The 24,646-nt window shown below is 37.2% G+C and overlaps 1 protein-coding gene across 4 annotated transcripts in view; it reads right to left on the minus strand.

Moving 5' to 3' along the window:
* GKAP1 (G kinase anchoring protein 1) overlaps positions 1-24,646 on the minus strand; it is a 98,371-nt gene that overhangs the window by 40,979 nt on the left and 32,746 nt on the right. For all 4 annotated transcript variants that reach the window (XM_018052415.1, XM_018052412.1, XM_018052413.1 and 1 more), the window contains exon 7: positions 22,681-22,703. In XM_018052415.1, coding sequence (XP_017907904.1) covers positions 22,681-22,703 — 23 coding nt within the window. The remainder of the gene's footprint in view (positions 1-22,680; positions 22,704-24,646) is intronic.

A 24,646-nucleotide genomic window follows, 5' to 3' on the forward strand; every position in this document is an offset into this window, starting at 1 on the left:
TGGAGCTAAAAAGTACAATAGCTGAAACACCACATTCATTAGAGAGACTGAAAGGCAGAGATGTGCATGCAGAAGGAGGACTCAATAAACTTAAAGACAGGAAAACAGAAATTATCTAGGCTGAGAAACAGAAAGAAAAAGATTAAAGAAATGCAAACAGAGCCTAAGGGACCTGGGGGACACCGTCAAGCAGGACAACAGACACATTGTAGGAGTCTTAGGAGGAGAAAAGTAAGAGGAAGTGCCAGACTATATGAGGAAATAGTAACTAAAAACTTCCCAAATCTGACGAAAGATATGACTATAAACATTCAAGAAGCTTAAAGAACTCCAAGTAAGATGGACTCAAGAAAGACTTACAGCAAGCCACATTATAAATTTTCAAAAGACAATGACAAAGAGAAAATCATAAAAGCAGCAAGAAGAAGCAAGTCATCATATACAAGGATCCTCAATAAAATCATGAGCAGAAACTTGAAGGCCAGAAGATGATGGGCTGAAATATTAAAAATACTAAAGATTAAAGAAAACTTTCAACCAAGAATCTAAAATCAAGACATTCCCAGAAAAACAAAATCCAAAGGAGTTAGTGACCACCAGACCTGCCAGAAGTGCTCAAGACAGTGCTGGGAAGGTATAAAGAACATTAGACAGTAACTCAACGCCACATGGGGAAACAAACATTATAATAAATGGGTAATTATAAAAGCCAGTATTATTGTTAACAATGACATGCGACTATACTTTTTGTTTTCTACATGATTTAAGAGACTAATATGTTTAAAAAAACAAAAACAAACAAAACTATGAAGAAAACTAGAACCTATCAGGAAAGATTTTCTACAACTAAAGACCTAAAAGAAAAAAAACAATGAGATGAGTGGAAGGGGTGGACTTGTGATATAGTCAAATCCCAAACTCCCCAGGTGTGTGACCCACAAATTGGAGAGTAATTATATTTCAGAGGTTCTCCCAGAGGAATGAGAGTTCTGAGCCCCAAGTCAGGCCCCTTAACCCACAGGTGCAGATGAGCCCCCAGAGCATGTGGCTTTGAAGGTTAGTGAGGCTTACTTAATTGCAGGAGCCCCACAGGACTGGGGGAAATAGAGATCTCACTCTTAAAGGCTGAACACAAAACCTCACACACACACCAAGGCCAAGGGAAAAAGCAGTAATTTGATAGAAACCTTAACTATATCTATCTGCTCATCTCAGAGTTTCCTGCAAAGGTTGAGGGGTAGTTGCGGTTTACCCTGGGGACACACACTGGTGACAGACATACTGGGGAAAATTCAGTGATGTGAATACTGCTGATGTGGTAGCTGACATCTGGGCTCACTAGCTCCAAGACCTTACCTGCAGGCTACAGTGTTGAGATGCTTCATGCCCAACAACTGAGTGGGGACACAGTCTCCTGTGGCCAGGCCCTCAGGAAAAAAAAAAAGTGGGGAGTGGGGGAAAAGCCTTTTGAACTCAAGTGGAAAAAAACTGAGATTTCTGGTTCGATCTCTGTGTAAAAGTTAACTTGTAAATGAATTATTTTAGTTGATTTGAAAGTTAAGTGAAAGTGAAGTCGCTCAGTCATGTCCGACTCTTAGCGACCCCATGGACTGCAGCCTACCAGGCTCCTCCGTCCATGGGATTTTCCAGGCAAGAGTACTGGAGTGGGGTGCCATTGTCTTTTCTGATAGACTGGATGCTGCTGCTGCTGCTGCTAAGTAGCTTCAGTCATGTCGGACTCTGTGCAACCCCATAGATGGCAGCCCACTAGGCTCCTCCGTCCCTGGGATTCTCCAGGCAAGAACACTGGAGTGGGGTGCCGTTTCCTTCTCTAAGGCATAAAAGTAAAAAGTTAAAGTGAAGTCGCTCAGTCGTGTCTGACTCCTAGCAACCCAATGGACTGCAGCCTACCAGGCTGCTCCATCCATAGGATTTTCCAGGCAAGAGTACTGGAGTAGGTTGCCATTGCCTTCTCCGGTGATTTGAAAGTAAGAGCTTACAAATTAAATCTAAATATATAAAAAACTGGCCAAGATAAATTTTAGGATTCATAATCTGGGAAATATTCAGTACTATTATTGAAGGTGGCTTAAGCTTGTTGGTTTGATTAATATAGATATGTCTAGGCTTATCAATGTTAAGTATAATATTCCTGTTGTACCTAGGTTTGTGTGTGTGATAGCTGTTTAGTCATGTCAGACTCTTTGTGACTCCATGGACTGTAGCCCACCAAGCTCCTCTGTGCATGGAATTCTCCAGGCAAGAATAATGGAGTGGCTTGCCCATTCCCTTCTCCAGGGGATCGTCCCAACCCAGGGGTCAAACCTGGGTCTCCTACATTGCAGGCAGGCTCTTTACCATCTGAGCCACCAGGGAAGCCCTGTACCTAGGTTTACTAGAGGTCAAATAAGACCTTATTCTATCTGTTACAAATGTGTTGACAAGAAAACTAACTCAATATGGAAAAAGTTTTAAGGAAACAAAATACAAATGAGATAAAGAGCTTTAGGTGAACTTTCAGAAATGATTATATTTTAGGGTCTCTCCAGATATTCAACAACTTGAAAGTTAAAACTGTGCTAAAATAAATTAGGTGGTAAATTTAGTTGAGTAAATGAACTTTAAAAGTACGCTGGTATAAAACTTAAATTTGGCTTTTCTGTTAAAAAAGAGACAAGTTTTCTGAAGATGTTAAATTACCTTTGATAACTGATTTTCAAGTTTCTTTACCTCTTAAATGATCTGTTCTACATTTGCCCCTGAAGTATTTGTTACTTTGGCTAAGTAACTACTGTTTCACAGTGACTTATGGTCCTTTCTGAATGCCCTAAATCTCTTTGATATTTATTGACAAAACTTCCTAAATCAAATTCTAATGAAGCACTTTTGACCAGTAGCTAACTTTGGGATGCTTTAGGAGGCTTCTCAAACATCCTAGAGAGAGATATTGAACTAATAAGGTTCATTTGGTATGTTGAATTGCATGGGAGGTATTGTTGAATAAGTAATCTCCTTAGGTTATACAGTATGGTAAATGTTACTAATACAGATATCCCAGAAATAAAATGGAGTGCCTAAAATTCTGATAAATGTTATCAGTTACCTTAAAGTGTTGTCACAGCCATAACCGAGTTCCTTTGTTAACTGCACTGTAATCAGATTTTAAAAGCGCCTTTTTAAGTCTTTTACTGTTACAGACAGTTATGGTTTTATTCTGATGCTTTTGCAAAAATGCTTCCTCTTCAACAAGATTTACAGAAAGGACTTTTGGATAAATACAAGTTTCTTATTTTCAGACCATAATGCTGAACTAGGTAAGGAATGAAAGGATTCTAATGAGAAGCCTGATGGCTTTACCAAGATTAACAAAAGGACTGAAAGAACTGGTGAATATGCTAATAACTTACATGGTTTCTATCTGAAAAACTACTGGTTTGAGCCTGTGTTTTCCAGGTGTAAGAAAACCTTTCCCCTCAAACTAATGAGTAATTATTTACAGTAATTTGATAAATTATACTTTTGTAAGCAAAGCTGAAACATTTACTTTTTCTATCTGATCCCTCCAAAGAGTGGAAACTCTCATGTTTCCAGTAGCTTTATCAGATAATTTAGGAAGGCTATCTCAAGAAATTTTGGAGACCTTAACAAGGGAGGAATTCACGTAGATGTTAGGTGAAACCTGTGATAAGCTTTTTGCATGATTCTCCTAGCCCTGAGAAGTTCAGTCCAAAACTCTTCATAAAAGTTTCAGCAAAGCTAAAAAGTCTAAGATCAATTATGGTTATATAGGTTGTCAGGCCAAGTTTATTGTAACCAGACTTATTCTGTGAAGAAACTAGTCTTAATTTGGTTATATCTGGTAAAAATGAGGGTAATTTTGGGAAGAAAAATGTTTCAATGAATATTAAATGCTGGTTTGTTAACAGAAAGTGAAAGTCGCTCAGTCGAGTCCAACTCTTTGCGACTCATGGACTAAACAGCCCATGGAATTCTCCAGGCCAAAACACTGGAGTGGGTAGCCTTTCCCTTCTTCAGGGGGTCTTCCCAACCCAGGGATTGATCCCAGGTCTCCCCACTACAGACAGATTCTTTACCAGCTAAGCCACAAGGGAAGCCCAAGAATACTGGAGTGTGTAGCCTATCCCTTCTTCAGGGCATCTTCCTGCCCCAGGAATTGAACCTGGGTCTCCTGCATTGCAGGCAGATGATTCTTTACCAAAAGAGCTATCAGGGAAGACCTTGTTAATGGAGGTCTATATCTACAAGACTCATTTCCTGAATAGTTCTTTGCTGTTATGTTAATGTAAAATTTAATTGAATTTTAAGGACACTAAGTTTCTTGGGGCTTCCCTCACAGCTCCCAATATGGTCAAATTTATAACCATGATGGGCCCTTGTCAACTACAAATTGGCACTTGCCAAGGGCATTTGCCATCTGCCTCTGCAGAGTTTGAACCCTGTGCTGCTGTAGCTGTTGACCTCTGACATGCCCTGAGCGGAATTCAGGGTGGAGAGTGAGGCACTCTGTGCTCCAGGGAAACTGGTGGAGCAGGGTTTTAGACAGATATTTTCAGGAACTGATTTCATTATCCCAATCCTTGCATCTCCTCCTATCTAGAAAAGCACTAAATTCCTTCAAGATGACATCAGCTCCTTGTGACTAGCAGAAAACCTTTTGTAAAATAAGTACCTGATTGCACTGAACTCCCTTTTCACCACAATCTTATATGTTGACCTTCCTCCACTTCCTCTCTGAAGCAGTTTCTCAGAGCTATCTGAGGTGCTGTCTCCCAGACTACAGTCATTTTCCCTGGAAGAAAACTTAACTCACAATGCCCACACTGTGCATCTTTTTTCATCAACAGAGGGAAACTATGAAGATTAGCACAAAGTAGAGAAAAGAAAAATAGAGAGGAAAAAAAATTAATGAAACCAAGAGTTGGTTCTTCAAAAAAATTTTTTAAATTGACAAATCTTCAGCTAGATGGGCTTAGAAAGAAAAGAGAGAAGACTCAAATTACTAAAATCAGAAATAAAAATGGGGACATTACTACTCATTACATAGAAATGATTATAAGAGAGTATTATGAACACATATATGTGAAATAAACTGGATAACCTAGATGAAGTGGAAAAATTCCTAGACACACAAAACCTTTCAAGACTAAATCACAAACAACAGAAATTGGAACAGACCTATAACTATTACAGTAAAGAGCCTGAATCAGTAATCAAAAATCTCCCAGCAAAGAAAAGCCCTGAACAAGATGGTGTCACTGGTGATTCTACCATTTAAATAACTAAATCAGGAGTGGGATGGGGGGAGGGAGGGGGATCAAGAGAAAGGGGATATATATCCATATATATATATATACATATAAAAAATAATGACTGATTCACACTGTTGTACAGCAGAAACCAACGCAACATTGTAAGGCAATTTTCTACCAATTAAAAGAGAAAAATAAAAATAAGAACTAAATCAATCCTTCTCAAAATTTTCCCAAAAATCTGAAGAGAAGATAACACTTCCTAATCATTTCATGAGGCCAGCATAACCTTGATATTGAAGTCAGATAAAGACACTACATGAAAAGAAAACTACAGACTAATATCCCTTATGAAACATCAAGCAAAAATCCTCAACAAGATACCAGGAAACAGGATTCAGCAGTATCCCATATACTGCTTGAATACAAGAATACAAGTCAACCCACAGAATGGGGGAAAATGTCTTCAAATCATGTATCTGATAAGTGATTAATATCCAGAATATACAGAGAACTTCTAAAACTCAGTGACAACAACCAAACAACTAAATTTTAAAAATGGACAAATGACTACAACAGACAGTTTCCCAAAGAAGATAAATGAATGGCCAATAAGCACAAGAAAAGATCCTCAACATCACTTCATTAGGGAAGTGCAAATCAAAATCACAATGAGATACTACCTCAGACCCATTAGGATGGGTACTGCCAGAAAAAAATAAGACAAGTGTTCGCAATGAAGTGGAGAAACTGGAACCCTTACACACTGTTGGTAGTATCGCTGCTGTACAAAAGCAGTAAGTACCTCAAAAAATTAAAAAGAATTACCATATGATGCAGAAATTCTACTTCAGGGCATATTCCCAAAGGCACTGAAGGCAGAGTATCAAAGAGTATTTGTACAGCCATGTTCACAGCAGCATTATTGCCAACAGCTAAAACATGGAAGCAACCCAAGTGACTGGCACCAAGTGAATAAACAAAATGTGGTATATACATAAACTGGACTATTAACCTTAAAAACAAGGGAAATTCTGCAATATGCTATAACACAGATGAAAACGTGAGGATATTACAGTAAGTGAAATAAGTCAGTCACAATAAGACAAATATTTATGTATGATTCCACTTCTATTGGCTACATAGACTAGTTAAAGTCAGAAAGTAGAATGGTAGCTGCCAGTGTTGGCGAGGGAAAATGAGGAGTTGTTATTTAATAGGTACAGATTTTAAGTTTTTTAAGATGAACAGAGCTATGGGGACGAATGGTGGTGATGGGCACACAACAACATGAACATAATACCACTAAACTGGATACTTTAAAATGGCTAAAATGGTAAATTTTATGTGTATTTCACTACAATGAAAAAAATGGATCATAGACTTTCAAGGAAGAATCAAAACCATAAAATAAATCATTGTGGCCTTGGCTTAGGTAAAGAGTTATTAAATGAACACCAAAAGCATGACTTAGAAAAAAATCAATAAACTAGACTGCAATATTCTCTGTTTTTCAAAAGAACGTTAAGAACATAAGGCAAGTCATGGTCTAGAAGAGAACATTTGCAAATCATATATTTAATAAAGATTCTGTAACAAGAATATCTAAAGGAACTTTCAGTTCAGTCACTCAGTCGTGTCCGACTCTTTGCGACCCCATGAATCGCAGTGCGTCAGGCCTCCCTGTCCATCACCAACTCCCGCAGTTCACTCAGACTCACGTCCATCAAGTCAGTGATGCCATTCAACCATCTCACCCTCTGTCGTCCCCTTCTGCTCCTGCCCCCAATCCCTCCCAGCATCAGAGTCTTTTCCAATGAGCCAACTCTTCGCAGGAGGTGGCCAAAGTACTGGAGTTTCAGCTTTAGCATCAGTCCTTCCAAAGAAATCCCAGGGCTGATCTCCTTCAGAATGGACTGGTTGGATCTCCCTGCAGTCAAAGGGACTTGCAAGAGTCTTCTCCAACACCACAGTTCAAACGCATCAATTCTTCGGCGCTCAGCCTTCTTTACAGTCCAACTCTCACATCCATACATGACCACAGGAAAAACCATAGCCTTAACTAGATGGACCTTAGTCGGCAAAGTAATGTCTCTGCTTTTGAATGTGCTATCTAGGTTGGTCATAACTTTTCTTCCAAGGAGTAAGCATCTTTTAATTTCATGGCTGCAGTCACCATCTGCAGTGATTTTGGAGCCCCAAAAAATAAAGTCTGGCACTGTTTCCCCATCTATTTCCCATGAAGTGATGGGACCGGATGCCATGATCTTCGTTTTCTGAATGTTGGGCTTTAAGCCAACTTTTTCACTCTCCACTTTCACTTTTATCAAAAGGCTTTTTAGTTCCTCTTCACTTTCTGCCATAAGGGTGGTGTCATCTGCATATCTGAGGTTATTGAGATTTCTCCTGGCAATCTTGATTCCAGCTTGTGCTTCTTCCAGCCCAGAGTTTCTCATGATGTACTCTGCATAGAAGTTAAACAAGCAGGGTGACAATATACAGCCTTGACGTATTCCTTTTCCTATTTGAAACCAGTCTGTTGTTCCATATCCAGTTCTAACTGTTGCTTCCCGACCTGCACAGATTTCTCAAGAGGCAGGTCAGGTGCTCTGGTATTCCCATCTCTTGAAGAATTTTCCACAGTTTATTGTGATCCAGACAGTCAAAGGCTTTGGCATAGTCAACAAAGCAGAAATAGATGTTTTTCTGGAACTCTCTTGCTTTTTCTATGATCCAGTGGATGTTGGCAATTTGATCTCTGGTTCCTCTGCCTTTTCTAAAACCAGCTTAAACACCTGGAAGTTCACGGTTCATGTATTGTTGAAGCCTGGCTTGGAGAATTTTGAGCATTACTTTACTAGCATGTGAGATGAGTGCAATTGTGCGGTAGTTTGAGCATTTTTGGCATTGCCTTTCTTTGGGACTGGAATGAAAACTGACCTTTTCCAGACCTGTGGCCACTGCTGAGTTTTCCAAATTTGCTGGCATACTGAGTGCAGCACTTTCACAGCATCATCTTTCAGGATTTGAAATAGCTCAATAGGAATTCCATCACCTCCACTAGCTTTGCTCGTAGTGATGCTTTCTAAGGCCTTTCTAAAGAGACTTTAGAAAACAATAAGACAACACACTTTAAAATGGGCAGAAGATATGAATAAATATTTCCTCAAATAAGATGCAAGAATAGCCGATGAGTAAATAAAAAGATGTTCAAAATCACTAGTCATTAGGGAAATGCAAGTTAAAATTATATAGCCACTCATATAGCCACTGGCTATAATCAAAACAAGAGACAATATCAAGTGTTGACAGGGATGTGAAGAAACTGGGACCCTCTTATGTTGCTGGTGGGAATGATAAACAGTACAGTCACTTTGGAAAACAGCTTGACAAGACACTTAAATAAAAGTCAAACATAAATTTCCATACAACCCAGCAATTTCACTCCTAAGTATCCACCTAAGAGAAATGAAAACACCTCCACACAAAGACATGCATCAAATGTTCATAGCAAATGTCCATCAACTAGGGAATAAACAACATGTATGCAATGGACTGCTACTCAACAATAAAGTAAGATGAATTATTGACACATACTACAACACAGAAAAACGTCAAAAACATTATGCTAGGGACTTCCCTGGCAGTTCAGTGTTTTAAGACTTTAGGTTTCCAATACAGAGGATGTGAGATGAATCCCTATTTGGGGAATTAAAATCCCACATGCCATGTGGCACAGCCTAGCAAACAAACAAAATGAACATTTTGTTAAGTGAAAGAAGTCAGATGTAAAAGAATACATATTATGAGTCCATTCACATTGTGTGTGTGTGTGTGTGTGTGTGTGTGTGTGGTGCGCACACGCATGCATGCACTCAGTTGTGTCTGACTCTTTTTGCAACCCCATGGACTGTAGCAGGCTCCTCTGTCCATGGGATTTCCCAGGCAAGAATACTAGAGTGGGCTGCCATTTCCTTCTCCAGGGGATCTTCCCAACCCAACCATCGAACCCACATTTCTTGTGTCTCCTGCATTGGCTGGTAGATTATTTAACTAGCGCCACCTGGGAAGCCATTCACATTAGATTACCAGAAAATGCAAATCTATAGGAACACAAAGCAAATCAGAATTTGCCAGGGGCTGAAGATGGAGTTGAGACTGACTACAAATGAATATAAGGGAACTTTGGGGGATGACAGAAATGTCTTAAACTATGATTATGGTTGCATAGTTCTTTAAATTTATTATAAATTATTGGATTATATCCTTACAATAGGTGAATGTTACACTATGTAAACTATAACTGAATAAAGCTTTTTTTAAAAAAGGACACCCATGATTCTACTATTTTACTTAAAAAACTAGACTACTTACTATACTATGTGCCCTCCACAAGAGTAACAAATTTAGTGTTTATCATTTTCATCTTTTACTTTTATAGATGCATCAGAAAACAATATATTTTCATTTTGCTTGTTTTACTTTTTATTATGAAAAATTTCACCTGTATACTCTACAACTACTTTAACAGTCATTATAATTTCTTAACAATTTATCCCATCCCCTTTTTCACTTAGCTATTTTATGGTATTAACATGACATTTCATCTCAAACTTCACATGGAGGAAGCTATAAAAAAACAATTTTATAATTTAACTATAACATCATCACACCTAACAAAACATTATAATACCTACTCATATTTAAATTTCTTCAATTGTACAAAACTGTCTTTTACTGATCATTTCTCACATCTCCTTTAATCCAGAACATCCCCTCTCCACACTCCACCTTTCCTTCTCCATAACACTTTGCTGAAGAGACCAGGCCAACTGTCCTACAAAGTGTCCATCTTCTAGATTTGCCTCATTGATTCCATTAGGTATAATTTAACTTGTGCTTCTAATCCCTATTTATCCTGTAAAATGGAAGTCAGACCTTAGTGAAAGCTGCTCAGTCGTGTCCGACTCTTTGCGACCCCATAAACTATACAGTCCATGGATTGTCCTCCATGAAAGTCCTTCTCCAGCGGATCTTCCCAACACAGGAATCGAATCAGGGTCTCCAGCATTGCAGGCAGATTCTTTACCAACTGAGCTATCAGGGAAGCCCCAAAAACCTTAAGACCTGATCTATATGTAGCTTAAACATTTTTGGAAAGAGAATTCAGTTTTGCTTGATTTTCTGTTTTTAAAAATTAGTATCACTTTGATATGGTTCTAAGATTTTTCCACCTAACATTCCCTTTTGGATTCATCTATTTTGTTGCCAGGATTTATACACTAATTTTCACTACTGCATAAACCATTGTGTGATTATAATTAAAATTTATCCATTCTACTGAATATTTACATTTAGATTTTTCTGTTTTGCTGGGCTGTTACACATTTATAAACATTCAAGCACACAGTTTACAGGATACATGGGGAAGTTTCTCTAGGCACATACATCTGTATGAGAACTGACAGGTCGTATCAGGGATCAGCAAACTACAGCCCCAAAGGGGCCTATTGCAGTTTTCTGTAAATAAAATGTTACTGGAACACATCCATGCTCATTTATGTATTGCCTATGGCTGTTTTTATATTATAGTGGCACAGTTCAGTACTTGTGAAAGAGATTTTGATGTGTCCCTAAAATATCTGCTGCCTATTCCTTTATAGAAGTTTACTGACTCCTGGGTTATAATCTATTTCCAAGAACACCAAACTTATGCAAAATATTTGTACTAATTTACATTTCCACCAATGTAAACCAATCCATAACTCCTTTGACTTATAACCTCTGAATCTTGGTATTTCCAAACTTCATAATTTTTGCCTATGTATTGAGTGGGGAAAAAAAGTTCTCAGTGTGGTCATCATTTGCATTTCTCCCAACAGTAGCAAAGTTGGATATTTTTTCATGTTTTTTGCTATTAATATTTCCCTGTTTTGTAAAATGTTTGATGTCTCTTATCTATTTTTAAAACTTTTTATCCTATGAGCCAGTAAAAAAATAAGACAATCTCTTTCTTTAACCATGTGATAGTTCTTTATGTATGTGGACACTAATTGTCTATCAGTTCTATGTATTGAAAATAGCTTCTCTCAATTTGTACCTTGTCTTTTAAAATTCTGTTTATTATTTCTGTGGAAAACAGGTTACTTGTTTTGAGCAGCATCCAATTTATCAACCTTTCATTTTATAGTGTTTTTGATAAGTTTTTCCCTATCCCTCAGTGAGAAATATATTCTCCTGTATTTTATAGTTCTAAGGGTGGTATAATTTCTTTCATATATAACTATTTAATCTATGTGGAATAGATTTTAATGTATGATGGAAGGTAGAAATCCAATTTGATTTTCTTAATATGACTAACAACTGCCCCTCACTCTTTCATATATAAGACATTATGATGTGATGACCACACTGCAGTATTAGCACAGGAATAAATGGACCAGGAATAAATGGACCACAGGAATAAATGGATGAGAACACAGGTATACCCTGATTTATTATGCTCTGCTTTACTGTGCTTCAGAGTTACTGAGTTTTTTACAAACTGAAGGTTTACAGCACTCCTATGTTGTCATATGATTAGCATTTTCTATCAATAAAGTATTTTAACTACTATATGAACATTTTAAAGGACATAATGCTATTGTACACTTAATAGACTACAGTATATTGTAAATATAACATATGCACTGGGAAACTAAAAATTTGTGTGACTCATTCTACTGCTGTATTTGCTTTATTGCAGTGGTCCAGAACTGAACCTAGGGTATCTGAAATATCTCCTAGGATATTCCTGTAGTTTTCAGTGTACACCAGTTTTCAGTGTTCACCTCCTTGGTTAAATTTATTTCTAGGTATTTTATTTTTCTGATACAATTGCAAATGGGGTTGTTTTCCTAATTGTTCTTTCTGATAGTTCACTGTTAGTACACAGAAATGACAGAGATTTCTGTATACTGGTTTTGTACTCTGCAAAGTTCACTTATTAGTTATAATGATAGTTTTTTGGTAAGTCTTTATAGTTTTCTATGTTAGAACTGACCTTTGAACAATCAAGAGTCTGAACCACATGGGTCCACTTATATACAGATTTTTTCAATAGTAGATACTATAGTACTGCACTAGCTATGGTTGGCTGAATCCGTGAATGCAAAACTTCAAACACAGAGGAACCTCTTAATACAGAGGAACTGGCTATACAGATAGCCAACTATAAATTACACATGGATTTTTGACTACATGGAGGGTTGGCACCCCTGACCCCTGCACTAGTCAAGGGTCAAATGCAAATAGAGTAATCTGTAAACAGTGATAGTTTTACTAATTCCTTTCCGATTTGGATGCCTTTTATTTCTTCTTGACTAATTAAATGCCCTGATCAGGATTTCCAATACTATGTCGGACCAAACTGTTTGTAACAGATTACCTCTTCATAAGCAGTGTACTATTCCTTATTCTTGGCGGCTTCTCAAGTGGCACCAGTGGTAAAGAACCTGCCTGCCAAGAGACACGGGTTCAATTCCTAGGTCACAAAGATCCTCTGGAGGAGGGCATGGCAACCCACTCCAGTATTCTTGCTTAGAAAATCCCATGGACAGAAGAGCCTGGAGGGTTACAGTCCATATGGTCGCAGAGTCAGACATGACTGAAATGACTTAGCACACACGTTCATATTCTACATCCTCAGCAACACTTCAAATCTTCAGATTCTGATTTCTGCCAACACAGAAGGTAAATACTATTCTCACTGTGGTTTTAATTTGTATGTCCCTGATTAGGAAAGAGGCTGGACATCTTTTTGTATGTTTTAAGCACTTGTAAATATGCTCTTTCATGAGTACTTGTTTTTCCATCCATTCTTCAATTGAGTTTTTTGGAAAAAATATTTTCCTACTCTGAAGACCATTATTTCATTCTTCTAATATACTTCAATGGGAAAAAGTCCTTGATTCAGTGTACACACTTACAGTTAGTAGGTTTTGTGTTTTTCTTACCCTAAAATAATGAACATATTATTTCTGCATTTGCACCTGAATTATCTGGAACATTGCCTTTGACTTTTAGGCCTCTGATCCACTGTGGATGAATTTTTGTGTATGATGTGAAGTAATGTTGAGTTTTAAGCCAAAAGAGCTATGGTTTTTCAAGTAGTCATGTATGGATGTGAGAACTGGACTATAAAGAAAGCTGAACGCTGAAGAATTAATGCTTTTGAATTGTGGTGTTGGAGAAGACTTGAGAGTCCCTTGGACTGCAAGGAGATCCAACCATTCCATCCTAAAGGAAATCAGTCCTGAATATTCATTGGAAGGACTGATGCTGAAGCTGAAACTCCAGTACACTGGCCACCTGATGCAAAGAACTGACTGATTTGAAAAGAGCCTGATGCTGGGAAAGACTGAAGGCAGGAGGAGAAGGGGACGACAGAGGATGAGATGGTGGAATGGCATCACCAACTCAATGGACATGAGTTTGAGTATACTCTGGGCATTGATGATGGACAGGGAAGCCTGGTGTGCTGCAGTCCATGGGGTTGCAAAAAGTCCAACAGGACTGAGCGACCGAACTGAACTGATGTGAAGTCATAATCCCATCTTCCCCCACCCCCCACCCCATATATTTGGTTGGTCTCCAAACCCCCACTTATTCTAAAAAGTAAATCCTTTTTCCAGTAATATTCACATCACTTTGCTACAATCAAGAGACATACATGGCTATTCTGTTTATGGGCCATTTTGTTCTAAAGGTCTATTTGTCTATCACTATGCCAAATCCAGGCTTCCCTGGTGGCTCAGATGGTAAAGAGTCTGCCTGCAGTGCGAGAGACCTGGGTTTGATCCCTGGGTTGGGAAGATCCCCTGGAGAAGGAAATGGCAACCCACTCCAGTACTCTTGCCTGGAAAATTCCATGGACTAGGAGGCTCCTCAGAGTCTGGTAGGCTACAGTCCATGGGGTCGCAAGGAGTCGGACATGACAGAGTGACTTTACTTACTTACTTTACTATGTCAAATCCTTACTGTATTAGTTTTTTAAAAAATCTTGGATATCTGATTTTTCAAATCTGCCTATCTTTTTCTTCCTCAAGAGCATTTTGGCTATTTTTGGTTGTTTGCACTTACACATTAATTTTAGAAGTGATTTCATTTTTAGTTTAACAACTAAGCTGTGATTTTGATTGAGATTACATTGATTTTACACATTAATTTGAGGAAAAGTGACCCCTTTATAGTAAGCCAATCCATGAACACAGTGTCTCCTATAGTTTTCCCAATATAGGTTTTATACATCATTTATTAGATTTATAAGAATTATTACAACTTATTATTTTAAAAAGCATTTTGCTTTTAATTACACTTCGTGATGTTGCTGGCATAGAGGAATACGAATAAAAATTGAAAATGTTTCTTCATTTAAAGTGTAGTTCAAGAGTGCATTGTACTAACGGCAGTGATCAAGAGGCAGTAATACAAGAGGCAGTGAGCAAGACCATCCTTAAGAAAAAGAAATGCAAAAGGTAAATGTTGTCTGAGGAGGCCTTTCAAATAGCTGAGTAAAGAAGTTAAAGGCAAGAAGAAAAGGAAAGATATTTCCATTTGAATGTACAGTTCCAAAGAAGAGCAAGGAGAGATAAGAAAGCCTTTCTCAGTGATCAATGTAAAGAAATAGAGGACAATAGAATGGGAAAGACTAGAGATCTCTTCAAGAAAATTACAGATACCAAGGGAACATTTCATGCAATGATGGGCACAATAAAGGACAGAAATGGCATGGACCTAACAGAAACAGAAGATATTATGAAGAGGTAGCAAGAATACACAGAATTATACAAAAAAGATCTTCATGACCCAGATAACCACGATGGTGTAATCACTCACCTAGAGCCAGACATTCTGGAATGCAAAATCAAGTGGGCTTTAGGAAGAAGCATCACAGTAACAAAGCTAGTGGAGGTGATGGAATTCCACCTGAGCTTTTTCAGATCCTAAAAGATGATGCTGTGAAAGTGGTGCATTCAATATGCCAGCAAATTTGGAAAACTCAGCAGTGGCTACAGGATTGGAAAAGTTCAGTGTTCATTCCAATTCCAAAGAAAGGCAATGACAAAGGACATTCAAACTACTGCACAATTGCACTCATCTCACACACCAGCAAAGTAATGCTCAAAATTCTCCAAGCCAGGCTTCAACGGTATGTGAACCAAGAATTTCCAGATGTTCAAGCTGGATTTAGAAAAGGCAGAGGAACTAGAGATCAAACTGCCAACATCTGATGGATCATTGAAAAAGCAAGAGAGTTCCAGAAAAACACCTACTTCTGCTTTATTGATTGCACCAAAGCCTTTGACTGTGTGGATCATAACAAACTGGAAAATTCTGAAAGAGATAGGAACATGAGACAACCTGACTGTCCTCCTGAGAAATCTGTATGCAGGTCAGGAAGCAACAGTTAGAACTGGACATGGAACAACAGACTGGTTTCAAATAGGAAAGGAGTATGTCAAGGCTGTATATTGTCACCCTGCTTATTTAACTTATATGCAGAGTACATCATGAGAAACGCTGAGCTGGAAGAAGCACAAGCTGGAATCAAGATTGCCAGGAGGAATATCAAGAACCTCAGATATGCATATGACACAACCCTTATGGCAGAAAGTGAAGAACTAAAGAGCCCCTTGATGAAAGTCAAAGAGGAGAGTGAAAAAGTTGGGTTAAAACTCAACATTCATAAAACGAAGATCATGGCATCTGGTCCCATCACTTCATGGCAAACAGATGGGGAAACAATGGAAACAGTGACAGACTTTATTTTTTGGGGCTCCAAAATCACCGCAGATGGCGACTGCAGCCAGGAAATTAAAAGATGCCTGCTCCTTGGAAGAAAGGCTATGACCAACCTAGACAGCATATTAAAAAGCAGAGACATTATTTTGCCAACAAAAGTCTATCTAGTCAAAACTATGGTTTTTCCAGTAGTCATATGAGAGCTGGACCATAAAGAAAACTGAGCACTGAAGAACTGATGCTTTTGAACTGTGGTGCTGGAAGACTCTTGAGAGTCTCTTGGACTGCAAAGAGATCCAACCAACCCATTCTAAAGGAAATCAGTCCTGATATTCACTGGAAGGCCTGATGCTGACACTGAAACTCCAACACTTTTGCCACCTGACAAGAAGAACAAGAAAAACTGACTCACTGGAAAAGCCCCTAATGCTGGGAAAGATTGAAGGAGGGAGGAGAAGTGGACGACAGAGGATCTAATGGTTGGATGGCATCACAGACTTGAATGACAGACTTGAGCTTGCGTAAGCTTCAGGAGTTGGTGATGAACAGGGAAGCCTGGCGTTCTATGGTCCATGTGGTCGAGAAGAGTCAGACACAACTGAGTGACTGAATTGAACTGAACAGAGTCCAAGTACTAAAGTTAGCATCATTAGAAAACCTTTTCTTAGCCTTCCTGCTGGGAATACAACAATAACTTTCCTTATTTCACAAACTTCTACCTATACTTCCACAAGTATAAAATGGCACAGCCACTTTGGAAAACTCTTCAGTAGTTTACCAAAATTAGATCATGGTAATGACTGTACGACTCTGTAAATAGTCACATTAAATTACCTGAACAGTACACTTGAAAAAAAAAGGTACATTTAAAATGGATGTTTATAGTAGCTGTAAATTATACCTTGATAAAGCTGTTCTTTAAAATATCATAGCAGCCTCATTCATAACTGTCAAAAAATGGAAACAAACCAAATGTTTACCAACAGGGGAATGAATAAGCTCATTGTGACATGTTTATACCACAGAACATAATTTAACAATGGAAAGGAAAAGAACTAGTGATACACAACAACATGGATGAATCCTCAAACATTTTGTCGAGACCATAGAATAACATACTGTATGCTTTATTTTAAATAAAGAGTTAAGACTAACCTATGACAGTAGAAACCACAAAAGTGGCTGCCTGTAGGAAGCAGGACAGGGCACGAGGAATGACAGGGATGGTACAGAAGGGAATTTTTTGATGTAATGAAAATGTTCTTTATGTTGATAGAAATGTAGGTCATATAACTTTACATATGTGTCAAAACTGCATACTTAAGACTGGTGCATTCTACTGTGTGAAAATTATACTTCAATTAAAAACAAATGTAGTTTCCCACTGAGTACCTGTTTTCTATCTGAAGAATGTATCATTTATAAACTGACAAATACAAATGCACTTGTTGACAATTTGTTTCATATTTCTAAGGGCTCTAAGCCACATTTTAGAAGAACAACCTCCTAGTTGTAAAGTTTTAAGATACCTTAATATACAGTAACATGCAAACGTCAAAATGCTCCATCTGTATGTTATTTCTCTTTTCCACACTTGAGTGCTCCGAATTTATTCCAAGAAGAAATCTAAATAATGATGTTCTTTAAGCATATTAAAAATTTCATTATATATGGGATAAGCCTGTCTTCTCTCCCCTAGAACAGACCCTGACAGACTCGTTTTGAATCTGACTTGAAATAATTATTTGTTAAACCTTTACTATGCAATTAGCACTATGCCACATATTAGCTACTCTTTTGGAACTAAACTATCCCACAAAATAATAATAAATGTAATAATTAAGCACTGTTCTGAACATGTCAGAGATGAAAAATAACTGTAAAGCATGAGGCCACTTCTTCCTCTTTTATTAGTGGCAAACATAATTAACTGATAGTGGCACTTTTTCTTGCTGAGCAAGGATGCAGTCTCAGAATTCTTAATATTGAGCTCCATGAAGACCCTAACAATGTGCTTGAACTGGCAGAGCAATTAAAACATGTTTCTCTGTTACAGTGTGATAAAAATACACAGGAGAAGCAGTCCAAAAAGGCTAGAGAAAGTTTTAGTAGGAAGGCAGAACATTCATTCATCAAATAACATTCATGTATCCATGGGGTCACAAAGAGTCAAGACACGACTGAGCATACGCATGTGCAGGCAAGCACACACACATACACACAGTATGAAAGTAGTGCACACGTGCACACACACACACACAATGAAAGGAGTGCACGTGCGCGCACACAGTATGAAAGGAATTAGTGCATGCACACATGTGAACACACACACCATATGAAAGGAGTTAGTGCATGTGTGCATGTGAAAACACACATTACGAAAGGAGTTAGTGCATGCACGCACACATGTGCACAAACACACATACACACACAATGAAAGGAGTTAGGACTACCAGAGAAATTAAAGCAGTAAGATATGGTCCCAGATTTCGAAAAAATCAAATTTATTGAAGAAGCAAAACAGTGATAAAGCAGGATGTTGAGTGCTATCAAGCATACACAGGATGTTTGGGTATCTAAATAAGACCACGATGAGGTAACTTTTCCAGGGAAAAAAGTGACTCTTTGGCCAAGTTCTAAAGCATAGTTAGCCAAATAAGGAAAGATGGAGGCGTGTGACATCACCAAGATGGTGACATACGTTGTTCCTGATTTCACACTCTTATAAAAACTAACAACTATTCATAGACAAGACACCACTGAGAAAGGTGGAAGGAAAGAATACATGGGAGGCAAGGTAGTATGAGAAAGTATAGCACGTACACTGTACAGCTTGACACGGAGTCAATCTTGAAACATGAGGAGGATTTTAATATGTAGTAAGAGAATGACAATAGTTGAGATACCACTGATTTTATAAATTCTACCATTCAATTATTATTATATGCAGGTATTCCTGAAGTAAAAAGTTAAATAACAGCTCTAAAGAAATAATGAATCAAGGAAATAATGATTAATAGCTACTAGCCTTAACCCTAACTTTATAATGGCTCACAACACTTGAACCCACTGATCAATTTTTAAAATAAACTTTTAAATGTGGAAAAGTCTTAGATTTACAGGAAAGTTTCAGATAAGAGAGAATTTCCATACCTATCTCTCACCCAGTATCCCTTGTTGATAACTTCTTACATAATTGTGGTACACTTGTTACAACTAAGGAACCATTACTGGCATATTACTATAATTAGACTTCACACTTTATCTGGATTTCCCTAGAACTAGTTTTCTCTAATGTTCTTTTTCTGTTCCAAGATCCCATCCAGGATATATTACATTTAGTTATCCTGTCTCCTTAGCCTTCTCTGAGCCATGACATTTTCTCAGACTTCATTTTTGATGACCTTTATATTTTCACGTCATACAGGTACAATGTATGCATTGCATTGTACAGTATGTACAATGTATTACAATGTAATTATGTAGAATGGTAGTTATTATGTAGACTGGTCCTGGATATGCATTTGTTTGATGTTTTTCTCAAAACTAGACGTGTTTTAGGGGAAAAAACCACAGAGGATTAGGCCGTTCTCATCACATCAAGGACACATACTACCAACATGATTTAACACTAATATTAACATTTATCACCTGGCAAGGCTGTGTTTGCCACGTTTCTCCAGTGTAGTTACTTTCCCTCCCTTTCTACAGTCTACCTTCGGAAGCAAGTTATTAAATACATCCCACACTCAAGGGAAGTGGAGAGAGTTAAACAAAAGCAGATGTTTTCCTGTAATACTCCTGCATTTTTTTTTAATTTTTTATTTATTTTTTTAATTTTAAAATCTTTAATTCTTACTTGCGTTGCCAAACATGAACTCCCCTCCCACCTACTCCTGCATTTTCTATGATCCAGTGGATGTTGGCAATTTGATCTCTGGTTCCTCTGCCTTTTCTAAATCCAGCTTGAACATCTGGAAGTTCTCGGTTCACGTACCACTGAAGCCTGGCTTGGAGAATTTTGAGCATTACTTTACTAGCGTGTGAGATGAGGGCAATTGTGCAGTTGTTTGAACATTCTTTGGCATTGCCTTTCTTTGGGACTGGAATGAACACTGACCTTGTCCTGTGGTCCTGTGGCCACTGCTGAGTTTTCCAAATTTGCTGGCATACTGAATGCAGCACTTTCACAGCATCATCTTTTAGGATTTGAGATAGTTCAGCTGGAATTCCACCACCTCCACTAGCTTTGTTCACGGTGATGCTTCCTAAGGCCCACCTGACTTTGCATTCCAGAATGTCTGGCTCTAGGTAAGTGATCACACCATTGTGGTTATCTGGGTTATGAAGATCTTTTTTGTATAGTTCTTCTGTGTATTCTTGCTACCTCTTCTTAATATTTTCTGTTTCTGTTAGGTCCATGCCATTTCTGTCCTTTATTGTGCCCATCATTGCATGAAATGTTCCCTGGGTATTTGTAATTTTCTTGAAGAGATCTCTAGTCTTTCCCATTCTATTGCTGTCGTCTATTTCTTTGCATTGATCACCGAGGAAGGCTTTCTTACCTCTCCTTGCTCTTCTTTGGAACCGTACATTCAAATGGGACTATCTTTCCTTTTCTCCTTTGCCTTTAGCTTCTCTTCTTTTCTCAGCTATTTGAAAGGCCTCCTCAGACAACATTTTGCCTTTTTGCATTTCTTTTTCTTAGGAATGGTCTTGATCACTGCCTCCTGTTCAATGTCACGAACCTCCATCCACAGTTCTTCAGGCACGCTATGAAATCTAATCCCTTGAATCTATTTGTCACTTTCACTATATAATCATAATGGATTTGATTTGGGTCATACCTGAATGGTCTAGTGGTTTTCCCTACTTTCTTCAATTTAAGAATTTCCCTAATTTCTTCAATATCCCTATTTTCTTCAATTTCTTCAGTTTAAGTATCCAAATCCCCAGAAAATCAGTAATACATTCAACAGTAGCAGAACATAACTTTGGTATATTTTTAATACATATCATAGAATAATGTGATACATATTTTTGTGACCAATTTCTTAAAATATTTATGTAGGAAATAAATTATAATGACTGTATTTACAAATGTTTATAACATCTTAATCATCAAGATTACTCATAGTGAATTTTATTACATATCAAATTATTTTAAAATAGATAAATACAGGCCTAGAACCAGAATGAAACACAAAACATATGTTATGTCACACGTTTGTTTAAATGCAACTTGGGTTAAATATATTAAATAGATCCTGTCAGTCTGCTTTTCTTTTTCCTTTCATGTCAGTGAAGAAAAAAAGCAAGCATAAATAGCTCATAAAAATTATCTTTCCCTCCACTAACAGTTGCCAGTACTATCTGAAGAATACATGTATCTGCTTTATCATTTGCATAAAACTACCCTCCCAATAAATTAATGGATTAAAAAAAGTAAAATCAGTCCAAAAGTACACATCTTCCACTTTCAAACACATAATTAATGTGTGTGTGTGTGTTAGTCACTCAGTCGTGTCCGACCCTTTGCGATCCCATGGACTGTAGCCCACTGTTCATGGAATTCTCCAAGCAAGAATTCTGGAGTGGGTAGCCATTCCCTTCTTCACAGGATCTTCTAATATATAATATTCAGTCTATATTTGCAGTCATTTAAATTTTAATCTAAAAACAGTGATAGTGGCTTGTAAACAACTTTAAAAGAATTTCAATCATCTGTTTTAACGATAAATGAGTTTTGTGTTTGAGTACACAGCTGAGGATTATATTACTAATATAGTTAGAGTTATATAGATATGGTTTTCTTAGAAAGGATTTCATTTCCCTGACCTGTCAAGAAAACATCTGAAACAAACAAAAATAGTCAAAACTATGTATGTATTCTACAGTGAAATCAAGGAACATCTGACTATTAAAAAAATCAATTAATGGAATTACTAACAAGAAAACATACATGACACAAAAATAATGAAACCTTAGATTATTACCTAAAGAAGCCAAAGAACCCTTAACATTTTATTAGTATCTTCCTCAATATTAGAAGGTATTTTATAGAAGTATCTGCCAATGCTAAAAGGTTTATAGAGACTGTATTAGTCTTAACAGGAAAAAGTAACCAGTAACACTAGAAAAGTATGTGTAGGTTGCACTACCCTCTAATGGCAAATGATAAGAGAAATATATGACCAGGTTAATCTTATCCATAGGTATAAACAATAAAATCACAGCTTACCTCACAATTTCTATAACTCCAAAATATTCTGAGTCATGGTTTCAGGATTTTTTTTTAATAAAGTTTCAAGTATTATACCACTTTTCCCTAAAATTTTAAACTTACATGTGGTAACCTTTATTTTTTTTTTCATGTGGTAACCTTTAGACACACAATAATTAGGATGCTAAAGTCAAATGATACTGTATTTCATGCAAATAGTATTTTTTATTCTACTGTACTTTATATCATTTTAACTGCAAGACAAAGGATTGAGTTTAATTATTCATGACAAACGTGGGCTATCCTTTAAATGGCTATATCTCAAAAAAACTTATAAACACTAAAGCACTACTCTTAAAACCAACAAATGTTTTCTAGAATAAAGATGGTTACAATAACACTTACCTCAGTCTTTTTACTAATGTGATCTGTAAACAACAAAAAAAAAATAGTGAGACTTCACTGAAGTACATTAACATATAAAATATTTCAATATGTGCAAAATATTTAAACTAAGTTATTGAAAAGAATTTCAAAATTATAAGAGTTACACCAGGCTTCCCTGGTGGCTCAGCAGTAAAGAATCCGCCTACATCCCTGAATCAAGAAGATCCCCTTGAGAAGGAGATGGCAACTCACTCCAATATTTTTGCCTGGGAAATTCCATGGACAGAGAAGCCTGGTGGGCTACAGTCCATGGAGTCGCAAAAGAGTTGGATATAACTTAGCGATTGAACAACAACAATAAGAGTTACAGAAGTCATTTGGGGGTTGTCTGGGACTCACATCAGATTTACTTTTCTAGGGATAAGATGTTAAAATTTACCATATAATTACTAATTTGTTCAGCTTAAGGATTCATATCCCACTAAATGCCACCCATACCAAGGGGTATTATTAAATTCTAAACATTTGAATTTCATATATTTTAGATTTGTTGTTTCACATAACTATATTTTTGGGGGGAGCACGTGAAGAGAGGTAAACATGTCTAAAATCAAATCACAAGGTAAAGATTGTACAGACCACTGCCTTTGTGGGATAAAAGGTAGAATAGTAATTTGTGTCCTGTAAAACTATTAGCTAGGTTTTTTTTAAATTTTAAAACCACATATTATAGTGATAATACTATGAAAAAAATCCTAAAAATTAATGTATATTTATGTTGACACAACTATATCAAAATTAAACAAACCACTGACTTAGTGACAACATGGTATTTCTGGGAAATGATTACAAGGAAGACACAGGGAATCCACATAGACAAAAGGCTGAAACTAATAGGTAGCAAGTGTTCTTATTTAAATTGGAGATGATCAAGGTATCTAATATTTAACAATATTTCTCAGGCACAGTAGAAACTTTCCATTCTCAAAGACTAAAAATAATTTAACAGCATAGTTTCTTATGAGAAATCCATTTGCAAATCTAAAAGCTGGGTCCAATTCTCTAAAGCATCCACTGATCAGAATAGAGTCCATAAAACCAGTAAATGTCAAAATTGTGTTTCAGGTCAAACTACCAAATCCTGATAGGCTACTCAGTCATTCTTGCATGTTCTACTTAGTATTCAACGTGAAGCCAGAAACCCAGGGAAGAACGATGATAGTGTTTATCATGTTTTGAAATAGTTGTGCAGCCAGCCTTTAACAATATCATACTAACGTCATTCTCAACTCACCTAATAAATTTACATAGTGTTTAAACATATGATAAATAAAGTTTTTAAAAACATTCTTTTCATATCTTTGCCTAGTTTATAATGACATAACTCTTATATAAAATCACTCTTACTAAAATTGGAAATTTAACATGTATCTGTTCTTTTAACCCCAAAACAAAGTGACTTAATCAGAAAAGTCAGCTACAGGAAAAACTTTCCTCATCCTTAAATGTAAACAATGCAATCCTCTAAATTTATTTCTAACTTCACGGACTACAAGGAAATCTAACCAGTCCAACCTAAAGGATATCAGTCCTGGGTATTCACTGGAGGGACTGATGAAGCTGAAACTCCAATACTTTGGCCACCTGATGCGAAGAGCTGACTCATTTGAAAAGACCCTGATGCTGGGAAAGATTGAGGGCAGGAGGAGGAGGGGATGACAGAGGATCAGATGGTTGGATGGCATCACCGACTTGATGGACATGGGTTTGGGTGTACTCCGGGAGTTGGTGATGCACAGGGAGGCCTGGTGTGCTGCGGTTCATGTGGTCGCCAAGAGTTGGACACGACTGCACGACTGAACTGAACTCACAGACAGGCTTGTTTCTAAAAACAGTGAAGTTTTTTTTTTTATATATATTACTGTTATGGTCTTACTAATCCTCACTGATGGTTTCCCTGGTGGCTTAGATGGTAAAGAATCTG

Source organism: Capra hircus, chromosome 8 (genome assembly GCF_001704415.2).
Source record: "Capra hircus breed San Clemente chromosome 8, ASM170441v1, whole genome shotgun sequence".
NCBI classification, from domain to species: domain Eukaryota; kingdom Metazoa; phylum Chordata; class Mammalia; order Artiodactyla; family Bovidae; genus Capra; species Capra hircus.